Consider the following 25232-nt stretch of genomic DNA (forward strand, 5'->3'; position numbering starts at 1 on the left):
GTCGGTAATCTGATTAATGGGAGTTTCTAGACTAGCCCAAGTCCGAGGGAGACACTTACCACAAAACACTTTCCTCTCAGGGCGTTGCCATAGCCATGGAACGTCAGCATTCCTTTCACGACTGCTGATCAACAAGAGCAACCAGAAGGATCAAGTCCTTCCATTTTTCACAACTAGACCCGTCGTTAGAGCACTTGCAACTCAAGCATCAACGATGGTGAAGGTGATCAGAGTTCATGAGCTCGGTGGACCAGAGGCAATCTCTCTCTCTCTTTATTATGTTTAAGATTATAATTCTTAGAGGCCGTGCAATGATTACTCAGAGATGAACTTCGTAGCATTCTTGTAGTTTGATGGATTAAAATATCTAAATCATCAGAACCCACTCTTCTCTAAGATGAACTTAGTAGCATTTTTGCAATTTGATGGATTAAAACCACTAAATTGTAAGAATCTACTCCGTTGAGGGTTCAATTAATTTTGGATGGGAAATTTTTCTTGCTAATGTTGGATGTTTTAATTCATCATATCCACTCAAGGCAGTAGTGATTTTGGATTTTGATAAATTCCTTCTACCTAAATGATTCTTGGGTAATATCCCTTTCTGTATGAATCCTTTAAATTCCAGAAAAATTGAAGCTTTCTCTTTGTTAAGTTGTCCTTTTGCCCAACAGGAACGCGAGGTCAGGATTATTCGAACTGGAACAGTATACATAGATTGTTTCTCATGAACCAATCTTTATGTTCTTTTCCTTCTGGACTGATCATGTCAACCATGTCCACTATTTTTACATTTCAAAGTTCGGAATAGTGTATCAGATCTTTGATATTCATGATTCTGAGTTTCTAATCTGTTTCAAGTGGGTGGATGTTGGAGCAGATCACTTTGAATTCTTGGAGTTTTTGTAAACTACCAAAATTCGCCTTCTGGCTTTTGACTTCCTCATTTGATTGCTAGACTAATTTATGAAAACTCCGACGTCATTTTTCTTTTTTGGGAGTCTTCAATGTTCTAATTTCTGAATTACATACTTTGTCTTCTTCCTCATCTGGATTTGACTTTTGAAATGTATGAATAGTTATGGAAGTTAAACTTATTTCAGAGTTGTTAATGGTTATAGGTCCTGAGGTGGGAGGATGTAGAAATAGGAGAGCCAAAGGAGGGTGAGATCCGTGTGAAGAACAAGGCAATTGGACTCAACTTTATTGATGTGTATTTCCGAAAAGGAGTTTACAAAGCTCCTACTATGCCCTTCACTCCAGGTTTGCTCTTACTTCTATTAAATTGTGGACTAGAAAATATGTTATGTATGTCTCGAATTCTTGGACCCGTTTCGAAGAATGACCCACTCTGACATTTTTGGTGGCGACCCGAATGACCCAGATTCGATGGAGGAGTATTTATGTTCTTTACCCGTTTTATTGTAAAGATGAGTAAGATTTGGGGTTTTCGTTTTAGGGTTTCTGGGAGAGAGGGTGTTCTTGAGAGATCTCCATTGTAATTTTTCTCCGATTTGCATAGTGAATCATCTTCGCCTTCGTCCGTGGATGTAGCACACCATACTGGTGTGTAAACCACGTTAAATCTCTGTGTCAGCTTGCTTTGTTTTTGTTTTCTTTCATGTTTTTGGTTGGTGTTTGCTTTAACAAAATACATTTGAGATTTGAACTCTCAGAACTGCTGTTGATACCCGTATATCAAATGTCATATTTCTTCTCTTTTATCTGTATTCCTGTCCTTTTGGAAGGTTTGAACTTGTATAGTATTCAGTTCTATATAATACGTGTGGGGCACTTCTAAGTGGGTTTACAAATAATCACTTGACAGTTCCACTGAGGAGATCTTGTACGAAAAGAGGGAGCTTGATTTAGAGCTTTCTTATGGCTGCAACATGAGCTATGTTTTGATTTCTTTTCAATCATTTGAAGTATGTGATAAGATTTTTGGACATCCACAGATATCTTCTTATTTGATTATCATAGAAGGAAAAAACTTTTATGGTGTCCTTTGGATGGTGTGCTTCACTACCTTGTATGTATTTTATTTTCAGAGTCATGCATGGCAGATTCTCCCATGTGACATGCTTTTCCTGTTCAAACACACAAACCCACATTTTTTACCTGGTCAGAGTTGACTTGATAACCAGACTAGCATTCCTGTCTCAATCTTTTCGTTTATAGCAGGGGAAACAAAATGCATAAAAAGAAAAAAGGAGAAACAGAAGAAAGAAAGAAACGTTGTACATGAAACTAAATGCCTTGCAATTACTTAGTGCCTTTTTTTTTGGGGGGGGGGGGGAGGGGATGGATTGAGGACCTTAATATTGTCTTGACTTGTCCATTTAGTAGGAGACCCAGTTTTGAGCTTGCTTCGTGCAATGTCACCTGCCTCCTTACCAACCTTTTGTAACTTGGACTGAAACAAATACTTAATAACCTCAGTTTGATGTATACATGTACCTTTCAAATTAAAATGAAAAAAAGGAGAAACAGAAGAAAGAAAGAAAGGCTGTACATGAATCTAAATACTGTGTATTTACTTAGTGCCTTTTTTTTTTTTGGGGGGGGGGGTAGAAGTGGCTGTTTTTTGGGTTGAGGACCTTAACGTTGTCTTGACTTGTCCATGCAGTAGGAGACCCAGTTTTGAGCTTGCTTCATGCAATGTCACCTGCCTCCTTACCAACCTTTTGCTACTTGGACTGAAACAAATTAAAATATCTCCTAAAGAACCATTTGGATAAGAAGTATTAAAACTTTTGATAACAAAACAGGAATTTCGTGAATGGCTTGAATGATCAATGAGATCAGTCAAGCTCTCTATTTATAATAATAATAATAAAAGAGATTACGAAGGGAAACACTGTTCATGGCACTATTCACGACACCGTTCACGTGAACAGTGTCACAGCCCAAATTACAATCCTACCCTTGTTTCAAAAGTACATAAATAAAACATAAATAAAAAACCAAAAATACCATTATAATATCAGGTAACACATCTCAACACTCCCCCTCAAGTTGGGGCATAGATATCACACATGCCCAACTTGACTAGACTAGGATAAAACAACTTCCCACTCAACCCTTTGGTGAAGACATCAGCCAGTTGATCTCCAGACTTCACAAAAGGAATACAAATCTGCCCACTCTCTAACTTCTCCTTGATGAAGTGTCTGTCAATCTCCACATGTTTGGTACGGTCATGCTGCACTGGATTGTGGGCAATGCTAATTGCTGCTTTGTTGTCACAGTACAACATCATTGGAAGATGAACAGAACCACGGATATCAAGGAGTAAACTCTGAAGCCACAGTAACTCACATATGCCTTGGGCCATAGCACAGAATTCAGCTTCAGCACTAGATCTTGCCACAACATTTTGCTTTTTATTCCGCCATGTGACTAGATTTCCTCCAACAAAAGTACAATAGCCGGAGGTAGATTTCTGTCGGGTTACCTCCCGATCAAGCATCTGTGTAAGCCTCAATGCGAAGATGGTCATGAGGAAACAAAAGGATCCCCTTTCCTGGGCGACTTCAAGTAATGGAGAATACAAAGAACAGCTGACCATGTGAGTGGAATAAGGATCATGCATGAAGCGGCTCACAAGACTCACAAGAATGGCAATATCTGGTCTAGTGTGGGAGAGATAAATCAGCTTGCCCACCAATCGTTGATATCTGCCCTTATCAACAGGTTCACCATCCTTCTCTTGCAGACGGGTAGTAGCTTCCAAGGGAGTGTCACAAGGATGACAACCAAGCAAAACAGTCTCTGATAGTAAATCTAGAACATACTTTCTCTGGGAGAAAAAGATGCCTTTTGGAGAACGGGCAACTTCAATCCCAAGAAAATATCTTAGCTGTTCTAGATCTTTTATGTCAAATTCCCGTCCCAAGAAAGCCTTCAGGTGAGAAACTTCATCTGTATCATTACCAGTCACAACTATGTCATCAACATAAACTATGAGAAGAGTGACCTTTTCTCCCTTTCGCTTGATGAACAGAGTGTGATCAGCATGACTCTGTTTGTATCCATAGGAGACCATGGCTTTATGAAACCTACCAAACCATGCCCGTGGAGATTGCTTCAACCCATAGAGTGCCCTTTTGGGCCTACAAACTTTCCCATAGGTCTTGTCAGAGGAAAAATCCGGAGGAACATCCATATAGACCTCCTCTTCCAACTCCCCATGAAGAAATGCATTTTTTACATCCAACTGTTGTAGGTCCCAGCTAAAGTTGACAGCACAAGACAGTAAGACCCGGACAGTGTTCAACTTCGCAACAGGGGCAAATGTCTCCTGGAAGTCGATCCCATAAATCTGAGTGAAGCCTTTGGCCACAAGCCTGGTTTTATATCTATCCACTGTTCCATCTGGCTTCTGCTTGACAACAAATACCCATTTGCACCCGACTGGTTTCTTACCCGAAGGAAGAATAACTAGCTCCCATGTCTCAGTTTTTAAGTAAAGCCGTCATTTCTTCCATCATGGCTGCTTTCCACTTTGGATCTGCAATTGCCTCCTGCCATTTCTGAGGAATAGAAACAGAGGAAAGAGAAGAAACAAATGCACGATAGGAAGGAGATAAAGCATCATAGGAAACAACATTGGAGATGGGGTGTTGGGTGCATGACCTAACGCCTTTACGAACAGCGATAGGTAAGTCAAGGGAAGGATCCTTACCAGATGATGTAGTAGGGTCTGGATCTGGATCAAGTGCAGACGATTGTGGAGGTGGTATGGTGGTGGTGGTAGTCTCAATTTGTCCTGTGCGCTCCCGGGTATATACCTTATCAACAGGGATTTGACTGACTGGTCTACGCTCCCCCGGAATAGGAGCCCAAAGAATAGCAGACACATCTTTAAAACCCTGATTCTGCTCCCCCTAAAGAGGTGTTTGGGAATAATATGACAAGGACTCGTGGAAGACAATATCCATGGAGACAAAAGTACGACGAGAAGTTGGATGGTAACACTTGTATCCTTTCTGGGTCGCAGAATAGACCAGAAAAATACACCGAATGCTCCGTGGATCAAATTTCCCATGAGGATGATGATTGCGGACATAGCAAACACAACCAAAAACTTTGGGGGGAACCACAAAGGAGGAGGAACCCTAGAGGAGATCAACGGGAAAACGACCATCAAGGACACGGGTAGGCACACGGTTGATGAGATAAGCAGCGGTAAGAATGGCATCACCCCAGTAGTGAGAAGGAATCTGCCGTGCAAACATAATGGCCCGGGCTACCTTAAGGAGATGTTTATTTTTCCTTTCAGCAACCCCATTCTGGGCAGGTGTGTCAACACAGCTGGTTTGATGGACAATACCATGTGCAGCCAAATAAAGTTGGAACTGACCCTTCATGTACTCTTTGCCATTATCACTGCATAAAATGCGCAAGGTGGCATTGAATTGGGTCTGAACCATACGATGAAATAATTGAAAACAGCGGAAGACCTTACTTTTATGGCTCATCATGTACACCCAAGTAGCACAAGTATAACAATCAATAAACGAGACAAACCATCGATGACCAGAAAGGGAAGTACAACGGGCAGGGCCCCACACATCAGAATGAACCAAAGCAAAAGGAAACTCACTTCTTTTATTTAATGAAGAATAACTGGAATGAGTCTGTTTGGCCAAAACACAAGCCTCACATAAAAACTCATTCCTATTACAATGCTTAATCAAGCTCGGAAACAAAAGAGACAAAGTACTAAGGGATGGATGACCAAGTCGGCAGTGCAGAGATGCAGTCGGGGACGAGGTGGACTGTAAATGATGAGTCGAGAGGAAGCCGAATGCAAAGTAGAAGGCTGACCGGGTCAAGTAAGTAGAGACCACCCTGCATCTTACCACCCCTAATCGTGCGCCCCGTCTCCAGATCCTGTATGACACAATGAGAAGGGAAAAAAGTCAGTTTGCAGTTCAGATCTCTAGTTAGACTACTAATAGAGAGAAGGTTGGTAGAAAAGGACGGAACATGCAAAACAGATTTTAATGAAAGGGTAGGTGAGCAGCGTATGGAACCCTTCCCATTAATAGGAGAAAGGGAACCATTAGCTACTCGAACACTGTCTTTGCCAGAAGATGGAGAATAAAGATGAAATACATGGGAGGAGCCAGTCATGTGGTCAGTGGCACCGGAATCTATAATCCAAGGACTGGATACAGCTGATGCACATAGACTACTGCTGGAGTACCTGAGGCAAAATTAGAACCAGGAGGGGCAGCAGGTGTAGATGCCGTAGTGGAGGCAGCGGAAGAGGCCTGTAGCATGCGACGGAAAGCTAGGAGCTCATCCCGAGTAAGCCCAATGTCAGATGAAGGGGCAGCAGCAGCAGCAGCAGTAGTAAGAGAATCAGCCATATGAGCCTTGGGCTTAAACTTCCCACGGGCTTTCTTTTCCTCAAAAGCAGCAGGCTTCCCATGGAGCTTCCAGCATTGAGCCTTAGTATGATAGAGCCTGTTGCAGTGTTCACACTTGACAGGACCTTTAGGGACAGCAGTACCACCATCAGTAGTGGTAAGAGAAGGAGTACTGGAAGCAACTTGCAAGGCGGAGCGATCAACAATAGAGGAATGCAGCATAGCAGCCCGACGAGATTCCTCATTATGAACCAAGGCAAAGGCCTGCTCTAGGGATGGAAAAGGGGATTGCCCAAGTACTTGCACCCGAATAGGATCAAACTCCATATTTAGTCCAGCCAAAAAATCATAGACACGTATTTTGTCAACGTGTTTGCGATAGGCAGCCAGATCAGTAGCAGTAGAGGGCTGATAGTCGGAGTAATGATCCAATTGCTGCCACATGTTCTTGAGGGCAGCATAGTATTTGGAGACAGAAAGCTCCTGTTGGGTAGTGGCATTAGCCTTCTTTCTAATCTCATAGACCTGTGCATCATTTCCCGTGCGACCATAAGTCTCTTTGGCACCATTCCAGATAGTATGGGCAGTGTCCAGTAGAAGAAAATTGTCTGAGATATCCCCTTGCATAGAATGGATCAAGTAGGACATCACCATCGCATCATTCGATAACTACTTGTTAAGCTGAGAACCCTCTTCCACTGGTTTAGTTGTTGTTCTAAGAAGATGGCCAATGAGGCCACGGCCAGCTACTGTCAAATAGGTAGACCGAGACCACTTCAGGTAGTTAGAGCCATCAAGTTTGATTGGGGCAGCAAGGGGAAGAAAATCAGTCTGGGGCTGGCCATCAGTGCCAGAAGAGGCCGAAGAAGAATCTGAACTAGTCATTGCAACAGGTAACCAATCTTCAATGAAGCAGCAAACAGCCAAAAAATATCCAAAAAAAATTCTGGAATCGACCCCCAATAGAAAAGGGCTGTATCGGAGGAAAAAATCTCAGATATGTAGGCTGGGAATGATGTCGAATGAAGGCAGCAAGGGTGCCAATCAGATGCAGCAGGAACCAGCAGCCCAACCCCAAGATCGATTAATGTCAGGGTTTTGAAAAAAACCCTGAGAAGAGAGATCGATAAGGGGCTGGGGTCTTCAACCAATCTGATGAAGGGAATAGGGGCTGAGAACAATATCAAATAAAGATCCCACAACAGAAGATGCAGCCGAAACAGATGTAAAGGCCTGATCTCCCAAAAAAATAGGAATCTTCAAATCGCAGACAGTGCTTCAGCTCCACTCGATCCAAAAAAGAGGCATAAAAAAGGAGGTATATTGGGGCAGCAGCTAGATCAATACGATCACCTCAGTAGTGCTGCCCTAATGGGAGAAGAAGAACCAAAAGAAAGGAAGAAAGAAGAAGGGAAGAAGCTCGATGGAGGGAAGGAGAAAAAAAATCGAAGGGAGGGAGGTGGGTTTTGAAAACCTAGATCAGAGTGTATTTGGCTCTGATGCCATGTTAACAAAACAGGAATTTCGTGAATGGCTTGAATGATCAATGAGATCAGTCAAGCTCTCTATTTATAATAATAATAATAATAAAAGAGATTACAAAGGGAAACACTGTTCACGGCACTATTCATGACACTGTTCACGTGAACAGTGTCACAGCCCAAATTACAATCCTACCCTTGTTCAAAAGTACATAAATAAAGCATAAATAAAAAACCAAAAATACCCTTATAATATCGGGTAACACATCTCAACAACTTTTATTAGTGGTACAAGTTTGAAAGAATTTGAACACATTCAGTAATTCCTGTTACTTTTTTTTTTTTTTTTTGGGGGGGGGGGGGGGGATGACAATCTATATCATTCCTCAATTTTAAGTGTATTTAATTCTGTCTATTCTTGTTTGAATTGAGGTGATGCAACTTGTTCAGAAGTGATCTAATGCAGGCATGGAGGCTGTTGGAGTGGTGACCGCTGTTGGCCCTGGATTAACTGGCAGGAAAGTTGGGGATGTCGTTGCTTATGCTGGTAGACCAATGGGTGCATACAGTGAAGAACAGATCCTTCCTGCCAATGTAGTGGTGCCTGTCCCACCTTCTATAGAGCCTATGCTTGCAGCATCTGTCTTGCTTAAGGGAATGACAGCTCAGTTCCTTCTCCGCAGGTGTTTCAAGGTTGGTTCTGTTCATCTGGCAGTTTTGAACTTCAGATTTCTTATTAGATTGATCCTTCGCATAACTTCTGAAACTGAATCAGGATTTGATCCCATGCTTTCAATCGGAAGCTAAAAATTCAATGGGTCCTAAGATTTTCCCGGTAATTCCATATTGCACTAATGAACGCACAACACCATGCGTAAGCCATAGTTCAATACTCTAAAAAAGAATATGATAACATGATCTCTTGACAAATCAACTTTATGCGACTACCTCCCCAACCCCAACCGCAACCCCCCCCCCCCCCAAAAAAAAAAAAAAAAAAGAAGACCCTCAACATGCGTAAGTCTCTATTTTTTCCCCTTTGACAGTATGACCATTCTACCGGTATTGCAGGTTGAATCTGGACACACGGTCCTTGTTCATGCAGCTGCTGGTGGAGTTGGTTCTCTGCTCTGCCAATGGGCTAATGCACTGGGTGCCACTGTTATTGGAACTGTGTCAAATGAAGAAAAGGCAGCTCAAGCGAAGGAAGATGGATGCCACCATGTCATAATTTACAACAAAGAGGATTTTGTTGAAGCTGTCAAGAACATAACATCAGGAGAAGGAGTCCATGTTGTCTATGATTCTGTGGGAAAAGATACATTCCAGGTATCTATCTTGTTACTTTCTTCTTTATTTAGATCAATAAGGCTTTGTTTTGTTTCCAGGTAAAAACCTCGCAAAGGAATAGTTTCAAGTCAAAAAATGAAAATTATTGTAACTGTTTTTACCAGGCAATTTTATGTTTCATGGTTTTTGCGCCCCCCCCTCCCACCATTTTCTTGAAGGGGGGGATACCTTAAATTTTATTAAGCTAAAGGACACAAGAATAAAATTGCCCCGAGTACCATGGGCAGAGCGGGGGGGGGCACCCGGGTGAAAATTTTCATCTCTATGGATACTATATATGGGTGGCGAGGCCCAATACTCATGAAGTTGTGTATGATTAGGATGATGTGCCATGTGGCAGGCTAGATGAACACAAGTGGATCCATGTGATAGAAGACTCACAACACTTTACTGTTCAACTTTTAGCTTAATACATTCAAGGGAAGTGGTTGAAAAGTGATTTCAAAGTATCAGAAAATTACATGAGTGCCTTTAGATTCCATTTCTGTGGAGATCCATTGTTTGTAATTTAAATAAAACTTTGAACTGACTTTTTAAGGCACTTGCCCTGCTTGTTTGTAGTATAAACTTCGCGTGTTGGATGGTTTGGGGTATTCTATATTGGATGCAACCATCCAAGTTTGCCACATGGTGAGTAGTTATGGATATCAACATATCCAAGAGTCCTACTAATGACTATCTAATTACCCAAAGGCTGGGATTAGAATAAGCGGCAGTGATCTAGAATAGCAGGTCAATCAATAACCTTCAAATAGAGCAATATTAGCAACTTGGTCATGGGTGATCAGATCTGGTTGCAACTCTGGTCACAAGGCCTTTTAGATGTGTGGAATGGGTACCAAAATTTGAAGTGAATCCGACGGTTAGATTGAAAGATATCAATGAGTTGTAAAAAAATAAAGTGGCTAAAATTTAGAAACTTCAGGTTAGAAACAGCAGAAAACAGCAACTAAAATAAATAAATAGTAAGTGTAAACAAAATAGAAGTAGGGGAATGAAAATAGCAGTTGAGTAACAAAATAAAATGAGAGTATAGGAATAGAACTAGAAGAAGATGTTGATAGAAAGTTGTTGCCACAGGATACCACAAGAAGAAACAAAGTACTACCAATGCCAAGGATTCGATGGACTGTTTGGTATTGCTTTCTGCACTAAGATGAGATCTGAAACTGAGTACAAAACCACATGAGATTAGTCAACAGAATATAAATCTCAATCCAACAGAAAACCAAGACCAAAGTTGGCATGTGCAGGGTGTATTGGAGAAATCTGACCCATGAAAGGAAGAAGAAAAAGACAGAAGAGAGAAGGAAGAAGGGATATGTGAGGCCTCTCACCTAACTATGGAAAAGGAATCCCACGAACTCCAACCTTGGCATCACACCAGGGTTTCCCTACTGTATCCCAGTATATAGTAGTTTTGAATCCCACAGAAACGTGCTCTATCACTCATAGAACTCACAAGCTCGAGGCTAAATTATTTCTCAAATAGTTTGGGTAGTGTGATCACCTACTTTATTTGTAACTTAAATGAAATAAGCAAAATAGGAAACCCCTATGTATGGTAGGGAGAATCCCTTGCAACTTAAGTCTTCTTCAAAATAGAAACTATTTTAGAATTTTAATAAAATGGAAACTAGGGGCTGGAATGTAGGACACATGTCCAGCCTTCTAGAAACACTACACTAATTAAAGAATACAAGCTGATTTATTAGAAACTAACACTAATCCCATACAGGCCTTAAATCCCTATATTTGGGCTTATAGAATTGGCACATTATAATAGTAACCCACAAGTACTAAGCTGATGGCCTATACAACCCATTGGGCACTGAAAATTAAACATATTGGTCCAGACCAATGGCCTGGTTTGCAGCTGAACTTCTTGTTCTTCTGAGCTGCATCTACTGTACCTGTTACCATGCATATATAAGGGCATGCATTTTGTACTCCGCTGTTACATTAATGGTAAATCACAAATGATACCCTATGTTAATTTGTCAGACCGTTTGGACCATTGGATTGGACAATTAGACCATTAATTCTAAAGCCAGAATTTAACGTGTGGTCTAGTATCTAAAACATTGTGGCAAACTACTAGTGTTAGAATTGCTTACAGGATGGAGCTTGGATTCTCTGTCCCCTATGGTTGGCGGCATTCCCTCCCCCCTCCCTCTCTTGCCACCCCAAGAAAAGAATAAAACTCTGGTTTTGCGTCTCCCGAGTTCCAGGGATATTTACAAAGAAAGGACTCAGGGTAGGAGGAGTTGATAGCTACTACACAATAGAGATCTATAATTAAATAATACTAAAATAGTTACCTCTTTTTAATTGTTATTGGCAGTAACTATGGTATCTTTGCCATAGAAGGTAATTACAGTCTCTGAACAAGAGTAGCAGATGTGATCAACAGGAGTTTTACTATTGAATGATTTTCCCAGAGCATACCATGTTTATATGATGTTGGTCTTACTTGGTAAGTGCTGTTATCCAGGGATCATTGGCATGTTTAAGGACTCGGGGTTACATGGTGAACTTTGGGCAGTCATCGGGTATACCAGATCCAGTTCCATTGCCTGCTCTTGGAGCAAAATCCTTGTTCTTGACGAGGCCCTCACTCATGCAGTACACTGAAACCAGGGATGAATTGCTGAAAAGCGCTGGGGAGGTCTTTGCAAACGTGGATTCAGGTGTCCTACGTGTTCGTGTCAATCACAAATACCCGTTGGCGCAAGCGGCGCAGGCCCATGCAGACCTTGAGAGCCGGAAGACATCTGGTTCTGTAGTGTTGATACCAGATGGTGGAGAGTTGTAAATCACACAAATACAAACACTTTTAGGTTGTTGCTATTATATGAAACCCGTGTGCTTTTATATGAAATTGGGGTTTGAGTCTGGTTTGCAGCCAACTGCCATTGCAAATACTGAATTTCCTTTTTAATCGTAGAAGACAGGATTTTGGCAAATCTCTTAAATTTTCTGAAACTTCTATAGATACCTGAACAGATGCAATCTGATTAGGTGATTAAATTTTCTGAATGTTGGCCTGTATATTTAGACCAGGAGAAAAGCCCCACATGGAATAAATAAGTGTCCAAAAGAAGGCTGATCTCAACAGAAACCATTCCAACCCCCATACAGATAGATACAGAACAGAGAACAGAAAAGCCCCACATGGAATACGTAAGTGTCCAAAAGAAGGCTGATCTCAACAGAAACCATTCCAACCCCCATACAGATAGATACAGAACAGAGAAAATGTATAAGGCATGGAAGAGAAACATCCATGAGAACATAGTCATCTAAACTTTAACTTCAAGAATTTACCAACTGAACCCCTTTAAATTCCATTCTAAACACAGCCCACGATTTCAGCATCCCCTCTATAATAGCAACGAAGCCATCAAAAGATCTGCATCACTACTCAAACCAACCACAAACCCTAGCAAATAACATAACAGATCATCTTCCAGCATGCTTAGCCTTATCAAGAATTTCCAAAGAGATCAATTAAAACCATGGGGAACATAATGATTATCTATTTATGAAGCCTTCTGAACTCTAAAGTTAAACATAACTTATTTACATACGCAGGTATTACTTCCTCAACAGCTTCTTTCCATTAAAGATCCAACAAATGCTGATAAATTAAGCCATAGAATAATAATGAATATGTAGCCGATCCCATTTAGGTGGGTTATTGGTGAATTGTTGTCGATGTTGTTGTTTCCTTTCTTTTTAGTAGTTCTTCTTCTTTGTTTTGAATAATGAATATCCTCCCACCCCCAACTGTGTAAAAATCATCTCCAATGCACCAGTGAGTGCAGCGAGGATTGGACTGGATTGCACGTGCCGGGGATCAAGATCGTCTCAAGGGAGCAGGGAATGCCCAGGGCGCTGCCAGCCGTTGGGCTGTGCCACCCCCCCATCCCTAGGCGTGTGCCGAGATATGTGCGGCACAACTCAACCGTTGGATGCCCCCTGGCAGCACCCTGGGTGCACGCTTCCATGGAGACAAGCTAAATTCGTGTGCCGGAGAGCTCCAGCCGTCAGATCCTCACTGCACTCACTGGTGAGCTGGAGAGGATCCGAACTCCCCTCACCTCCAAGAAAATAAATGTAAATTAAATTAGAGAAAATCTAAACTATCACTATAGCACTTCACGACCACTATGTGATGGCACAAGAGTGGGTTTTTGTGATAGAGGACTTTACATTATTTCATGGTTTAAATTTCAGCTAAGTAATTGGAGAAGTAGTTCAAAATCACAAATCATGAACATATATCATTTTATAATTTATATGTTAATTAATTTCCTCTCTTGTGGTAAATTAATTAATTGTTTTAAAAAACTTTGGATAATATTTTAATTCACTTTGCTTACTCATCTTGAGTTGTACTTTTGTTGGGGTATGATGTCTTGTATTCCGTTGCTTGCACAAGTGGGTCGATTCCTTCGGGCTTCGGGGCTGCCCTCAAGAAAATAACTTTTCTAGGGCTATATGGGTATTTCGATAAAATCTTGTATAGGCCGGGTTTTGCTATTGTAACAGTATATGAATGGTAGAATTAGTAAACAAAAGAGAAGAGATGAGATGGAAGAGAATGGGGGGGCGGGGGATTGACTAGAGAACAATAGTCAATAGATCTAGTTCCCCCCCCCCCCCCCCAAGGCTTTATTTATAATTAGAAAGATGCATAGAATAATACTCCTACTTGTAGAAGAAATAAAAAATAAAATAAAGAGAACAACTTAAAGACTAAACCCAACTCTCTTAGACATAGTAAGACACAAATACCAAGTCATTATAGGATGGAAAACCCCCTATATCGATCTTGTTACAACAATTAACACTCCCCATCATGGTAGAGTATACATATATCAAAAGAAGACTTCAGCTTGGATCAATAAGTATAGATAATAAAATTAGCACCGGTCTTGAATAGCAATTAACAATTGTAGACGCCAATGAGCACAAAAAAAGAGACAAGTATCATTAGGTAGCAATATGAACTCAAACACACAAATCATCAGCAACATCAGTAGATAATAACCATCGTGTCGAACAAATTCAATCAACAATGAGCTAAATAGACGGTAGTGAATACTAACCGCAATCCACAATATCATAACTACAACAGTTAGGGGGCGTGGCTAGTAATGGAGATAAATTAGGGAAGGGGGTAGTTCAATAACTAAGTACTAGTTATCCATATTTGTATTCTTGTTTATAGCCGAAGTATCTAATGAAAAGAGGACTTTTGAATAACAAACACAATGCTCTATTGAATAGGAGGTGAGCTTCCTCGATAGGGTCCATAAAGCCAAATTCTATCTATTTTCCTATTTTATCTTTATCTCTATGTTTCATATTTTATCTCTTCCTACCACCCGTGCATGCAACACTTGCTTCCTCAGGAAGGGGAAGAACACCTACCTAAAATATAAGGGTACCTGTAAAAACTAATCAGTTAAGCTGCAAGAGGCTTGCATATGACAAACATCTGTTCTTCCAAGAATTTATAGGATTGGAGATGGCAGAGATCAAGGGCCTACAATTCTCTTTAGTGATGGCAGAAGACATCAAAGGGAGACCAAGATACTTAATATGCAACTACCCTTCAGGGATACCCAAGATTGTGCATATGACTAGTTTGGCATTGTTGGCTAAATTTTAAAAGAAACTTTGAGACTTGGCAGCATTCATAGGCCTGACAGCCCTGCAAACTTGTCAAGACAAACTTTAAGAGTTGATGCAAATTTTACATTTGCCTTAGAGATTCTAAAACAGCTGAGTAGACATTGGTTAGGTGTTCTGGTTGACAACAAAGTTCTTTAGGTCTTATTTGGTATGATTTCTATTACAATTTCATGGGGTGATTTTTATTTTGGAAATTGTTTGGTTTGATTTTATTTTTTATTTTTTTTTTATGAAAATAAAAACTTATATTACTAAGATAAGAGATTTACAGAGTTACGGATAGATTATAAATCTATATAATTACGACATTTGAAGGCTATACTAGTGAAATTGTTCGTTTCTTCAACTAGTTCAAAATAATATTTAATTAAGTTCCAGGGGATGCGAGTTCTAGGAGTAGGATGAAATAAGTCAAAGAGCTCCATGCTTGTACAGATGATTTCTTTAATATTTAGGTTATGTTGTTGTGCGAGTCTCCATCCTTGAACAATCCCAAAATGCTCTGCTTCCTTTACATCTGATGTAGATAACCTACCTGCATCTGTTAGAACATCCTGGTCGTCGGTCAAGATTAATTGTTGCACCTTATTTTAATGAAATAGAAATTCTATAACAGCTGAGTAGCTGTTTCATTTGATTTCAACCTTGCTCTTTAATGAGCATATTGTTAATTTGATGGGCAAAATAGTACTTCCAAGTTAAAAATAAAACACCACCCTTCTTCTTCTCCTAATGGTCTCACCACCACCACCTCACAACCACCATTGTCACCACCACCACCCCCTTCCTCGCCCCCGCCACCATCATCATTCCCATTGAAATATATAAAATCTATTCTTAGAAATTGGATTACCAAATGGATTTTTATCTCTTGAAATATTTCATATTGATACAATCAAAACAATTTTAATTTCTTGATTAAAAATTTATATGTTGACTATTTCATGAAATCAATCCGAAATTGAAATAGAAATCATACCAAATCTTGCCACTAGTCATGAGAGGTGTGTGTTTTTTTTTGTTTTTTTGGTGGTGGGGTATTGGTTGCTCTCATGTTTAAGAGATTTTACTCAAAAAAAAAGAGGGAAAATTACACTGTCACCTCTTAAGGTTTATACTAAATACAGTGCAACCCCCTATATTTTCAAAATATACATCCTCACCCCTTGAGTTTAGGGTATTTATTACGTTCAACCCCATTCCATTAGAACATTACCGTTAATTGCTGACGTGTTGGTCATTAATACCTTAAATGACAATATATACCCTTAATGGGGGTGTAAGCTTACCATTTTGCAACTTCACACCCCCTTCTCAGGCCATCTTCAAACCCATCACCGACGGGAGGGATATGGCTGAGTAGCAAATCCAACACCACCGACTGTTTAAGGTTCTTGCAGTGGCCTCTCATCATCATCGGCGTCTCCATCATGGTTGTGTCACTTGCTGGTTTCTTCGGAGCTTGCTACCGCAACACCGTACTTCTCTGGTTTTACCTCTTCACCATGTCCTCATCATCGCCACGGCGCCGCCCTCATCGGTTTCATCATCTTTGCCTATGGCGTAACCGATAAAGGCTCCCGCAGATCCGTTTCGCAGCGCTCCTACCTTGACTACTACCTCTCCGACTACTCCGGTTGGCTCAAAGACCAGGTTGTGCAGAACACCTACTGGTCCAAGATCAGCTCCTGTGTTAGAGACTCCCATGTCTGCTCCAAGATGGGCTTGCATATTAATGGGGTGACTGAGATTGCTGACATGTTCTACTACCTCCGAAAGCTCAACTTTATAAGGGCTTCATAACCACTTTCTCAGAGAGAACAGTTACAAAGAGACGATCATAAGTCATTGGAATTAATTAAAGACACTTTTACAAAAGCAGCCAATATATGAAATCCACCAATTAATTACTGCAACTCCCATAGGAAAAAGGGTTACAAGAAGCAAGCAAAAGTAACTATTTTTCCAATAAATGTTCTCCATTAATCTTCCTTTCTTCCCAGTTTCATTTTCATCCTTAATTTTCAGTTGGGTTTCTTGCTTTTAATGTGAAGTAGCTTTTTAGCTTTTTGGAGATCAGAGATAAAATGGGGTTTTCTAAGATTTGGGTAGAATTCATCTTTGAAAGCAAACTATATTAAGAACCCAGAAGAAGATGAGAAGCTCAAATTAAATGAGGAAAACACTCTTATCATTATCTGTTATAGAGATTGATCCATTCTCTCCCCAATTTTGCAATTTCCCCCCTTTCTGAACCCATACAAGATATCTATGTCTTGATATCTGCCTCAGGTTCACTCTTGTCTTTGCTTCATACTTGGCTGAATGGTAGGACCCGTTTCCACTAAAATAAACAGAGCACTTGCTTGTAAGCTAAAATTTCTTCAAATTCAACTACACCCAGGAAAACCCTAGCCGGGCGAGTCTGCAAAGCGCCATCCTTTCTCTTCTAGTGCACGCAGAGATTGATTGAAATTGTCGATCGATTGTACTTGAAGTGAGCCTCTGAACCATTTTCAAGAAGTGGAAAGAAGGTTGCAGCGGTGGTGGGGCAGTAGTTGAAGTGGTGGTGGGGCGGTGGTTGAAGAAGAAGAAGAAAGAAGAAAGATGAAGAAGAAGAAAGAGTGGTGGGTCCCATTTTTTTATGTTAGAAAAATAAAAAATTAGAAAAAGATTATTTTAATTGAAGGGCAAAATTGTTATTTAAATTTTATACCACTTATGGGGGTCAGGGTGCATATTTTGAAAATATAGGGGATCGCACTGTATTTAGTACACTTTCATATTGTATGGGCGAATTAGCTTAATGAAAGCCTTCGTTGGCTATCATGTCTGTAGCGCTAGGAGCTTTCTTTGCTGTTTGCTATCGCGCAATTGCCTGCTTCCTTCTTAGCCCACCGCCCTTGTGTATGGCGCGCTTACAGAAAGAGTTTGAAGAAGCCGAGAGGTAGATAAGCCTCCATACGGACTAGGGGCCTGCACTGATTGAGACTCAGAAGAAAAGAAGTTTTCAATGAAGGATCAAGAAATTATGACTTTCAAAAGCACTGCAGCGCTCTCATTTCGGCCTTACATAAACAAATGATTGAACGATGATTTCCTCCCTAGCTACGAGTAGACCGATTGAAACCGTGAATCCGAAATCCGATACTCCCTATTGTTGGATTCGATACCAGCCTTCCCTGACTCATCGTCCTGTCTTAAAGCCGGGAATGGAAATAGATAGTAAATGAGCCGTGAAGTCGGCGGAACAAAGGAAAAGTCGTTATTTGTTGGAATAGAGATGCGAATGGAGGCCCGCCTCCACTCCCCTTTCTCCTCCAACCCACAACCTTCTAGCAAGGCCTATACCTAGCCTAAAGCTGGGGGCCTCAAAACAAATCAAGTAGGAGTTTCAGTCAGAATCACTCTATTGTGCCGCCGATCTATTGATTCCATTCATTACCAAAAACAAGGTGGCTTGCTTTCTTTCAAGCCACACTGGAAGGGAGGGATAAAAACCTCTCTTAAGGCAACGGCTAGGGTTAGTTGGGTCTTTGACTTTGACTGCTGCAGCAGTAGCCAAAGAATCCTACGCAATCCAAGAGCTTTCTATTTTTTTTTTTGGGAGAATGTTCTCTGTCCCCCCGAGTGGCAGGCCCATGTGTCTGGGCACAGCCTACGTTGAGGCACAGAGAACATGAGCCCTTTTTTTTTTAAATTTATTTGAGTAAATTATTCTCCCCTCCCCTTGATTATGCTCTAATGACAAACCCCTCCCCTGGTTATTGAGTAATAACTCTCCCCTCCCCTGCATTAACAAGATTCTATCAATCGTACCCATTCCGTTAAAAATGGTTGTTAAGTGATGACATCACCTTAAATATATTCATTTAAACCTCAAACTGCCCTTGCATTTGTGATATTACAATAATACCCCTGAGCGAGAGGACAGGCTCACAGCACCATCATCTTCCCCATTTCTTGATTCTTCTTCCATCGTCTTCTTCGTTCAGTTTTCTTTCAAAAAACACAGAGAGAGGGAGGGAGAGAAAGAAAGAGAGATGGATACAAAGGGGTTTGAGATCGGTTTCTTTGGTTTTCAAAAGCAAGAAAGGTTTTCAGACTTTGCCCAAAAAACAAAAAGGGTTTTCAGACAGCTGGTTTCTTCTTCGTTTGAAGAAGAAAGAGAACGAAACAGTGAGAGCATAAGAGATCCAAAAACTCAGAGGCTTTGGGATTTGCGATTCAAGATTTCTCCCATATCCTCATTGAACCCTTCTCAAAACTACAATCTATGTTGGAGGAAGAGATGAATGGGTTATGAACCCTTCTCAGAACCACAATCACTGTTCATTCCTCCTATTTTTTTTTGTAATTTCTTCCCTTCTTAGGGTTTCAAACCCAATTCGGTGAAGAGGAATTTGGATTCAATAACCTCTTGCATGTTTTGACTTGGGATTCCTATGTTGATAGAGGTTGAATCTCAAAAAATTGTAATATTTTTTGTCATTTCTCCCTCTGGTTCCTTCATCTCCGCTGGGATCTGAGTTGCTGTTGTGCAATCGGACAGATGGGATTTTGAGTCTAATTGAGATTGTCTCAGAACCCATCTGTCTAGTGGACTGCCAGGTTTGGGTGCTCTTCTTCATGTTTTCAACAGCCAGACTGGGTCAGTACTCTGTGTTTATGAATGTGGTTTCATTTTTTTGTTAATGTCTCTGCTTCCGTTACAAGAGTTTTTCCTTTACATTCTGGACACTTAGCCTCTATCTGATGAAAACCTTCTTGGATTTTCAGCCATTGTGGACGATTTCAACAATGGGGTTTGATTCGTTTGAAGCGGCTTATGGTGCGCAAATGCTTGAAGTTGAGTGGGATTGTTCTTCTTTGAATCCATCAAAGAACATGGAAATAGCCTCACGACACAAGTTCTCTAAGAGGTAGTTGATTCCATCAGAATTTGTTCACTTTATCTCTTCTTCTTTTATTTAATTTTGGAAGTATTTCGTTTTGGGTTTGCAGGTTTTGGGGAAACGATTTGGGGATGGTAACGTCTGGCTCTGTTGGTTGCTTCGGTTGTGATCTTTATTGGGGTTGGTGGGTTTATGATATTTAAGATTTGGAGGAGGAAGGAGGAAGGAGGAAGGGCATGGGATATTCAAGAAGAAGGAACAGGGGCTGTTTCAGCTCCTCATCTTCACTCGCGCTTGTCTGAAGGTTGGAGACAATAGAGCAAGGAGAGAGACGTTAGAATATTTTCAGACAAACTATGAAAGGGTAATATAGTCTTTTCCCATCAGTTAACAACCATTTTTAACGGAATGGATACGATTGATAGAATCTTGTTAATGCAGGGGAAGAGAGTTATTATTCAATACCCAGGGGAGGGGTTTGTCATTAGAGCATAATCGAGGGGAGGGGGAGTAATTTACTCAATTTATTTTATATAAATAGAATTGGGGTGACTGTGTAATTTTCCCAAAAAATAAAAAATAAAAAATGTTGAAGAGAGGCATCATGCGGTCATGCCTCATGCAGTTCTAACCATTTTCAGAACCGATCTTTACCAAAAAATAAAAACCAATTTTCAGAACCGAATGAATCAATTGGTCAGAGTTGAGAATTCCGATTCCTTGCTGTGCTGATCGATCCATCATTTGAAAGTCTGTAAATTGTTTACTGGCTAGGGATCACTCGATCATCTCAAAAAATATATATTTTTTGTTCTAGCGATTATAAAAGGGTCATTTTATTTGGACAAGAAGAGTGTCTACATTCACTAAACAGCGAAAGAACCAATAAAGAACTAAGAAGAGTTGTGGATAAATGGCTCTTTCAACTTTCAAAAGTAGATCAATTCCGAGTGGGTGAGAAATCCTCCCAGAAAGCCTCAAAGATCAATCAAATCCTGAATTTCATCTTTCTCAGCTAGACCCGTTATTAAAGCACTTGAAAGTTGCAATTCAAGCATATACGATGGTGAAGGCGATCAGAGTTCATGAGCTCGGTGGATCAGAGGCAATCTCTCTCTCTCTCTCGTTATGTTTTAGAGGCCTGCAATGATTACTCTGACATGAACTTCCTACCACTCTCTCTCTCTCTCTCTCTCTCTCTCGTTATGTTTTAGAGGCCTGCAATGATTACTCTGACATGAACTTCCTACCATTTTTGTGGCTTGATGGATCAAAATCTCTAAATCATCAGAACCCACCCTACTCTGAGATGATCTTCGTGGTATTTTTGTGATTTGATGTATTAATTCAATCATCAGAATCCACTACATTGAGGGTTCAATTAAATGACATGAAATTTTTTCTTGCTAATGTTGGATGGTTTAGTTCATCAAATCCACTCTAGGCAGAAGTGATTTTTGAGTTTGGAGTCATCTGCATCATATCTTTTATATTCGTGATTTGAGTTTCTAATCTGTTTCAATTTGGTTGCTGTTGGAGCAAATCACTTTGAAATTTTTTTTTTTTTTGGGCAACTACCAAAATCCATGCCTTTTGGCTTTGGAATTCTGAATTGCATACTTTTTCTTCTTCCTCATCTAGAATTGACCTTTGAAATGTATGACTAGATTATGGAAATTTACTAATTACAGAGTCATAATATGGTTATAGGTCCTGAAGTGGGAGGATGTTGAAATAGGAGAGCCAAAGGAGGGTGAGATACGTGTAAAGAACAAGGCAATTGGACTCAACTTTATTGATGTGTATTTCCGCAAAGGGGTTTATAAAGCTCCTACAATGCCCTTCACTCCAGGTTTGCTCCTACTTCTAGTTAATTGTGGACTAGAAAATGCATTTGGGATTTGCACAACTTTATTGGGAAATTCCTTCTTCACTTGCATCAGTATTCCTGTCCTTTTGGAAAGTCAAAACTTGTATTGAGTTCTATATAATACATGGAGGACACTTCTAAGTGGGTTTACAATAATCACTTGACATTCCACTAGGGAGATCTTGTAGGAAAGGAGGGAGCTTGATCTAGAGCTTTCTTTTGGCTACAACATGAGCTATATTATGATTTCTTTTTAATCATTAAAAAAAATTCTTAAAAATTCTTATGGTTAGTGATCCACGATTCGTTGGGCGCTTCGGGGCCCTGTCAATCGGCTTGCCAATCAACTGACCCGCTTTCCTGAGTCAACAGGGGAACTACCCCTATTCCGACTTTGAACAGGCTTCTTTCTTTCTAGCCTGTTCGTTTTGACCTCACTCTTTCATAGGGGAGGAAAGGTCTCCTTTGTCATAGGAAAAAAATTCCTTTTGGATGGTGTGCTTAACTGCTCTGTATGTGTTTGACCATATACATTCCTGTGTTAGTCTTTGTTTATAGGATTGGAAATGGTGCATAAAAGAAAAAAAGAGAAAGAGAAGAAAGAAAGAAAGGCTGTACATGAAACTAAACACCGTGCAATTAGTTGGTGACTTTATTTTCTTTTGATATAAGTGGCTCTTTTTTGGTTGAGGACCTTTATGTTGTCTTGACTTGACCATGCAGTGGTAGACCCAATTTTGCTTGCTTTGTGCAGTGTCACCTGCCTCTTTACTTAATAAACATCAGTTTGATGTATATTTGTGTACCTTTCAAATTAATTGCCAAAATTTGAACATATTCAATAATTCACAATTACCAATTTCTTTTTTGGTTGACTGTCCAAATCTTAAGCCTTCCAAGGAGATTCCCTAGTTTTAGTTTATCTAATCTATCAATCCTTGTATTATTGGAGGTGATACCAACTTGTTCAGAAGTGTTCTAATGCAGGCATGGAGGCAGTTGGAGTGGTGACAGCCGTAGGCCCTGGATTAACTGGCAGGGAAGTTGGGGATGTCGTTGCTTATGCTGGTAGACCAATGGGCTCATACAGTGAAGAACAGATCCTTCCTGCCAATGTAGTGGTGCCTGTCCCACCTTCTATAGATCCCATTGTTGCAGCATCTATCATGCTTAAGGGTATGACTGTTCAGTTCCTTCTTCGCCGGTGTTTCAAGGTAGGTTCTGTTCATCTGGCAGTTTTTGAACTTCAGATTTCATATTAGATTGGTCCTTTCCATAATGCTTAAGTCTTTTGTTCCCCTTTGACAATATGACTGTTTCATTTACCCAAAAAAAAAGACAATATGACTAATTCTACCAGTAATGCGGGTTGAATCTGGACACACAATCCTTGTTCATGCTGCAGCTGGTGGAGTTGGTTCTCTGCTGTGCCAATGGGCTAATGCACTGGGTGCCACTGTTATTGGAACTGTGTCAACTGAAGAAAAGGCAGTTCAAGCCAAGGAAGATGGATGTCACCATGTCATAATTTACAAGGAAGAGGATTTTGTTGGAGCTGTCAGGAAGATAACATCAGGAGAAGGAGTTCATGTTGTCTATGATTCTGTGGGAAAAGATACATTCGAGGTATATGTATTGATACTTTAACTAGTTTTAGCTGGAAATTTTATGTTTATGGTTTTGGCCCCCTTTTTTCTGTTTGGTGTTGGGGGAGGGGGGTTGTTAAGCAAAGGACTCGGATAAAACTGCCCCGAGTTCCATGGGCGGAGCCAGGTGGGACTCCCTGAAATTTGTCATCTCTATTGTGTATAAGCATGGTGTGCCATGTGGTAGACTAGATGGACACTAGTGGATCCATGTGATAGAAGACTCACAAGTGAGTTAAAAGTTTCAAAAAATTACATGAATGCCGCCGTTCTTGTAATTTTAACAAACTTTGAGCTGGCTTTTTTAAGTCCTTGCCCTACTTGTTTTGATCAGAATTTTGTGGTCATATTCTATTGTTTGGACCATTGGATTGGACATATATACCATTAATTCTAAAGCCAGAACTTAACATATGAATCTAGTATCTCAATCATTGTGGCTAACTATTAGTGTTAGAATTGGTTACAAGACACTTCCAATGGACATATATACCATTAATTCTAAAGCCAGAACTTAACATATGAATCTAGTATCTCAATCATTGTGGCCAACTATTAGTGTTAGAATTGGTTACTAGACACTTCTTGGATCACTTTCACAAATCAGCTGTGTCTCTGCCGAGTTCCAGGGATATTTACAAAGAAAAGACCGAGCGTAAGAGGTGGTGTTAGCCACCACACTCTGGAGATCTTTAAATAAATAATGGTAAAACAATTACCTCTTTTTAACTGTTGTTGGCAGTGACTATGGTATATTTTTCTATAGAGAGTAATTGCAGTGGATGAGCAAGTATCAGATGTGATAAACAGGAGCATACCGTGTCTTATACGATGATTGTCTTACTTGGAAAGTGCTGTTATCCAGGGATCATTGGCATGTTTAAGGTCTCGGGGTTACATGGTGAGCTTTGGGCAGTCATCGGGTACACCAGATCCACTTCCATTGTCTGCTCTTGCAGCAAAATCCTTGTTTTTGACAAGGCCTTCACTCATGCAGTACAATGAAACCCGGGAGGAGTTGCTGGAAACCGCTGGAGAGGTATTTGCTAATGTGGCATCAGGTGTCCTACGTATCCGTGTCAACCACAAATACCCATTGGAGCAGGCAGCACAGGCTCATGCAGATCTTGAGAGCAGGAAGACATCTGGTTCTGTAGTGTTGATACCAAATGCTGCAGAGCTATAATAAATCATACAACTGCAGACACTTCTATAAAGTTGATGTGAAATTTTTGGAATAAGAGAAGCTTGAATTGGTCTTTATGCTGCAGAGGTATAATAAATCAGACACTTATATGAAGTTGATGTGAAATTGTGAAATGAAAACATGGAATAAGAGAAGCTTGAATTGGTCTTTCTGAGGGCTTTTACTTGAAATGACTGGCTTCTGCTGAATCTCTTTTTCAATTCTTTGAAACTTCTATACCTCTGAACTAATCAGACTGATTAGTTGATTAATTTTTCGGAATGTTGGTCTGAATCTTTTGGTATATTAGTGAGGTATTGGGATCAAATCTTCCTCCACCCTTCTTCAGTTAATCCTCTTCCAGCACACACTATCAAGAGATAAAGAGTATAGGACACTTTTATGAGGAATCGTTCTTTTGGGAAGAAACATATTCCCTCTGAGTTGGCCATTTATTGTTCTATACTCTCTCTTTGATGTTTTTTGTGCATGTTCAAGTGCTTTCAAAATTTTACTCAAAATTCAGGTTAGAGTTAGATTTTCAATCGAATTGGATTCCACCTTTGATCTTGTTAAAGGGGGATTCAGCCGAAAAATCAGTTTGTAGCTGCACATGGCATGCATGTGTATGTATAATGTATCTTCATTTTTCGTCTCTATATATATAGAGAAAAGGGATTAACATGTTGTCCGTTTATGTTGGCATCTTACCCGTCAAGTT

The 25232-nt window shown here is 40.3% G+C and overlaps 1 protein-coding gene and 1 long non-coding RNA gene across 4 annotated transcripts; one reads left to right on the top strand and one right to left on the bottom strand.

The window, feature by feature from the left end:
- On the top strand, positions 1 to 24555 carry LOC122648338 (quinone oxidoreductase-like). Of its 3 annotated transcripts, none has more exons than XM_043841577.1 (5): positions 1 to 256; positions 21520 to 21661; positions 22667 to 22893; positions 23048 to 23305; positions 24191 to 24555. In XM_043841577.1, the coding sequence occupies exons 1-5, from the start codon at positions 17 to 19 to the stop codon at positions 24509 to 24511; spliced, it is 1188 nt and encodes a 395-aa protein (XP_043697512.1). In that variant the 5' UTR covers positions 1 to 16; the 3' UTR covers positions 24512 to 24555. The 3 variants fall into 3 exon arrangements, with proteins under 3 accessions (XP_043697512.1, XP_043697505.1, XP_043697519.1); XM_043841570.1 differs by lacking the exons at positions 21520 to 21661; positions 22667 to 22893; positions 23048 to 23305; positions 24191 to 24555 and adding exons at positions 1122 to 1263; positions 8328 to 8554; positions 8933 to 9190; positions 11706 to 12250 and having other exon boundaries at positions 14 to 256; XM_043841584.1 differs by lacking the exon at positions 1 to 256 and adding an exon at positions 20847 to 20914.
- Positions 8225 to 16704, bottom strand: LOC122648369. The gene is made up of 2 exons (XR_006331062.1): positions 16580 to 16704; positions 8225 to 8318 (listed from the first exon to the last, which is right to left on the bottom strand). It is a non-coding gene; the product is annotated as an uncharacterized LOC122648369 (long non-coding RNA).
- Positions 24556 to 25232: the final 677 nt, after the last annotated feature.

Source organism: Telopea speciosissima, chromosome 1 (genome assembly GCF_018873765.1).
Source record: "Telopea speciosissima isolate NSW1024214 ecotype Mountain lineage chromosome 1, Tspe_v1, whole genome shotgun sequence".
Taxonomy (NCBI): domain Eukaryota; kingdom Viridiplantae; phylum Streptophyta; class Magnoliopsida; order Proteales; family Proteaceae; genus Telopea; species Telopea speciosissima.

Bases quoted from the DNA above. Each gene is read 5' to 3' on its own strand.
- LOC122648338 (XM_043841577.1), top strand. From the start codon at position 17: ATGGGAGTTTCTAGACTAGCCCAAGTCCGAGGGAGACACTTACCACAA. The intron at 257-21,519 runs GCAATCTCTCTC...ATATGGTTATAG, and splicing joins ATGAGCTCGGTGGACCAGAG to GTCCTGAAGTGGGAGGATGT. The intron at 22,894-23,047 runs GTAGGTTCTGTT...CCAGTAATGCGG, and splicing joins TTCTTCGCCGGTGTTTCAAG to GTTGAATCTGGACACACAAT.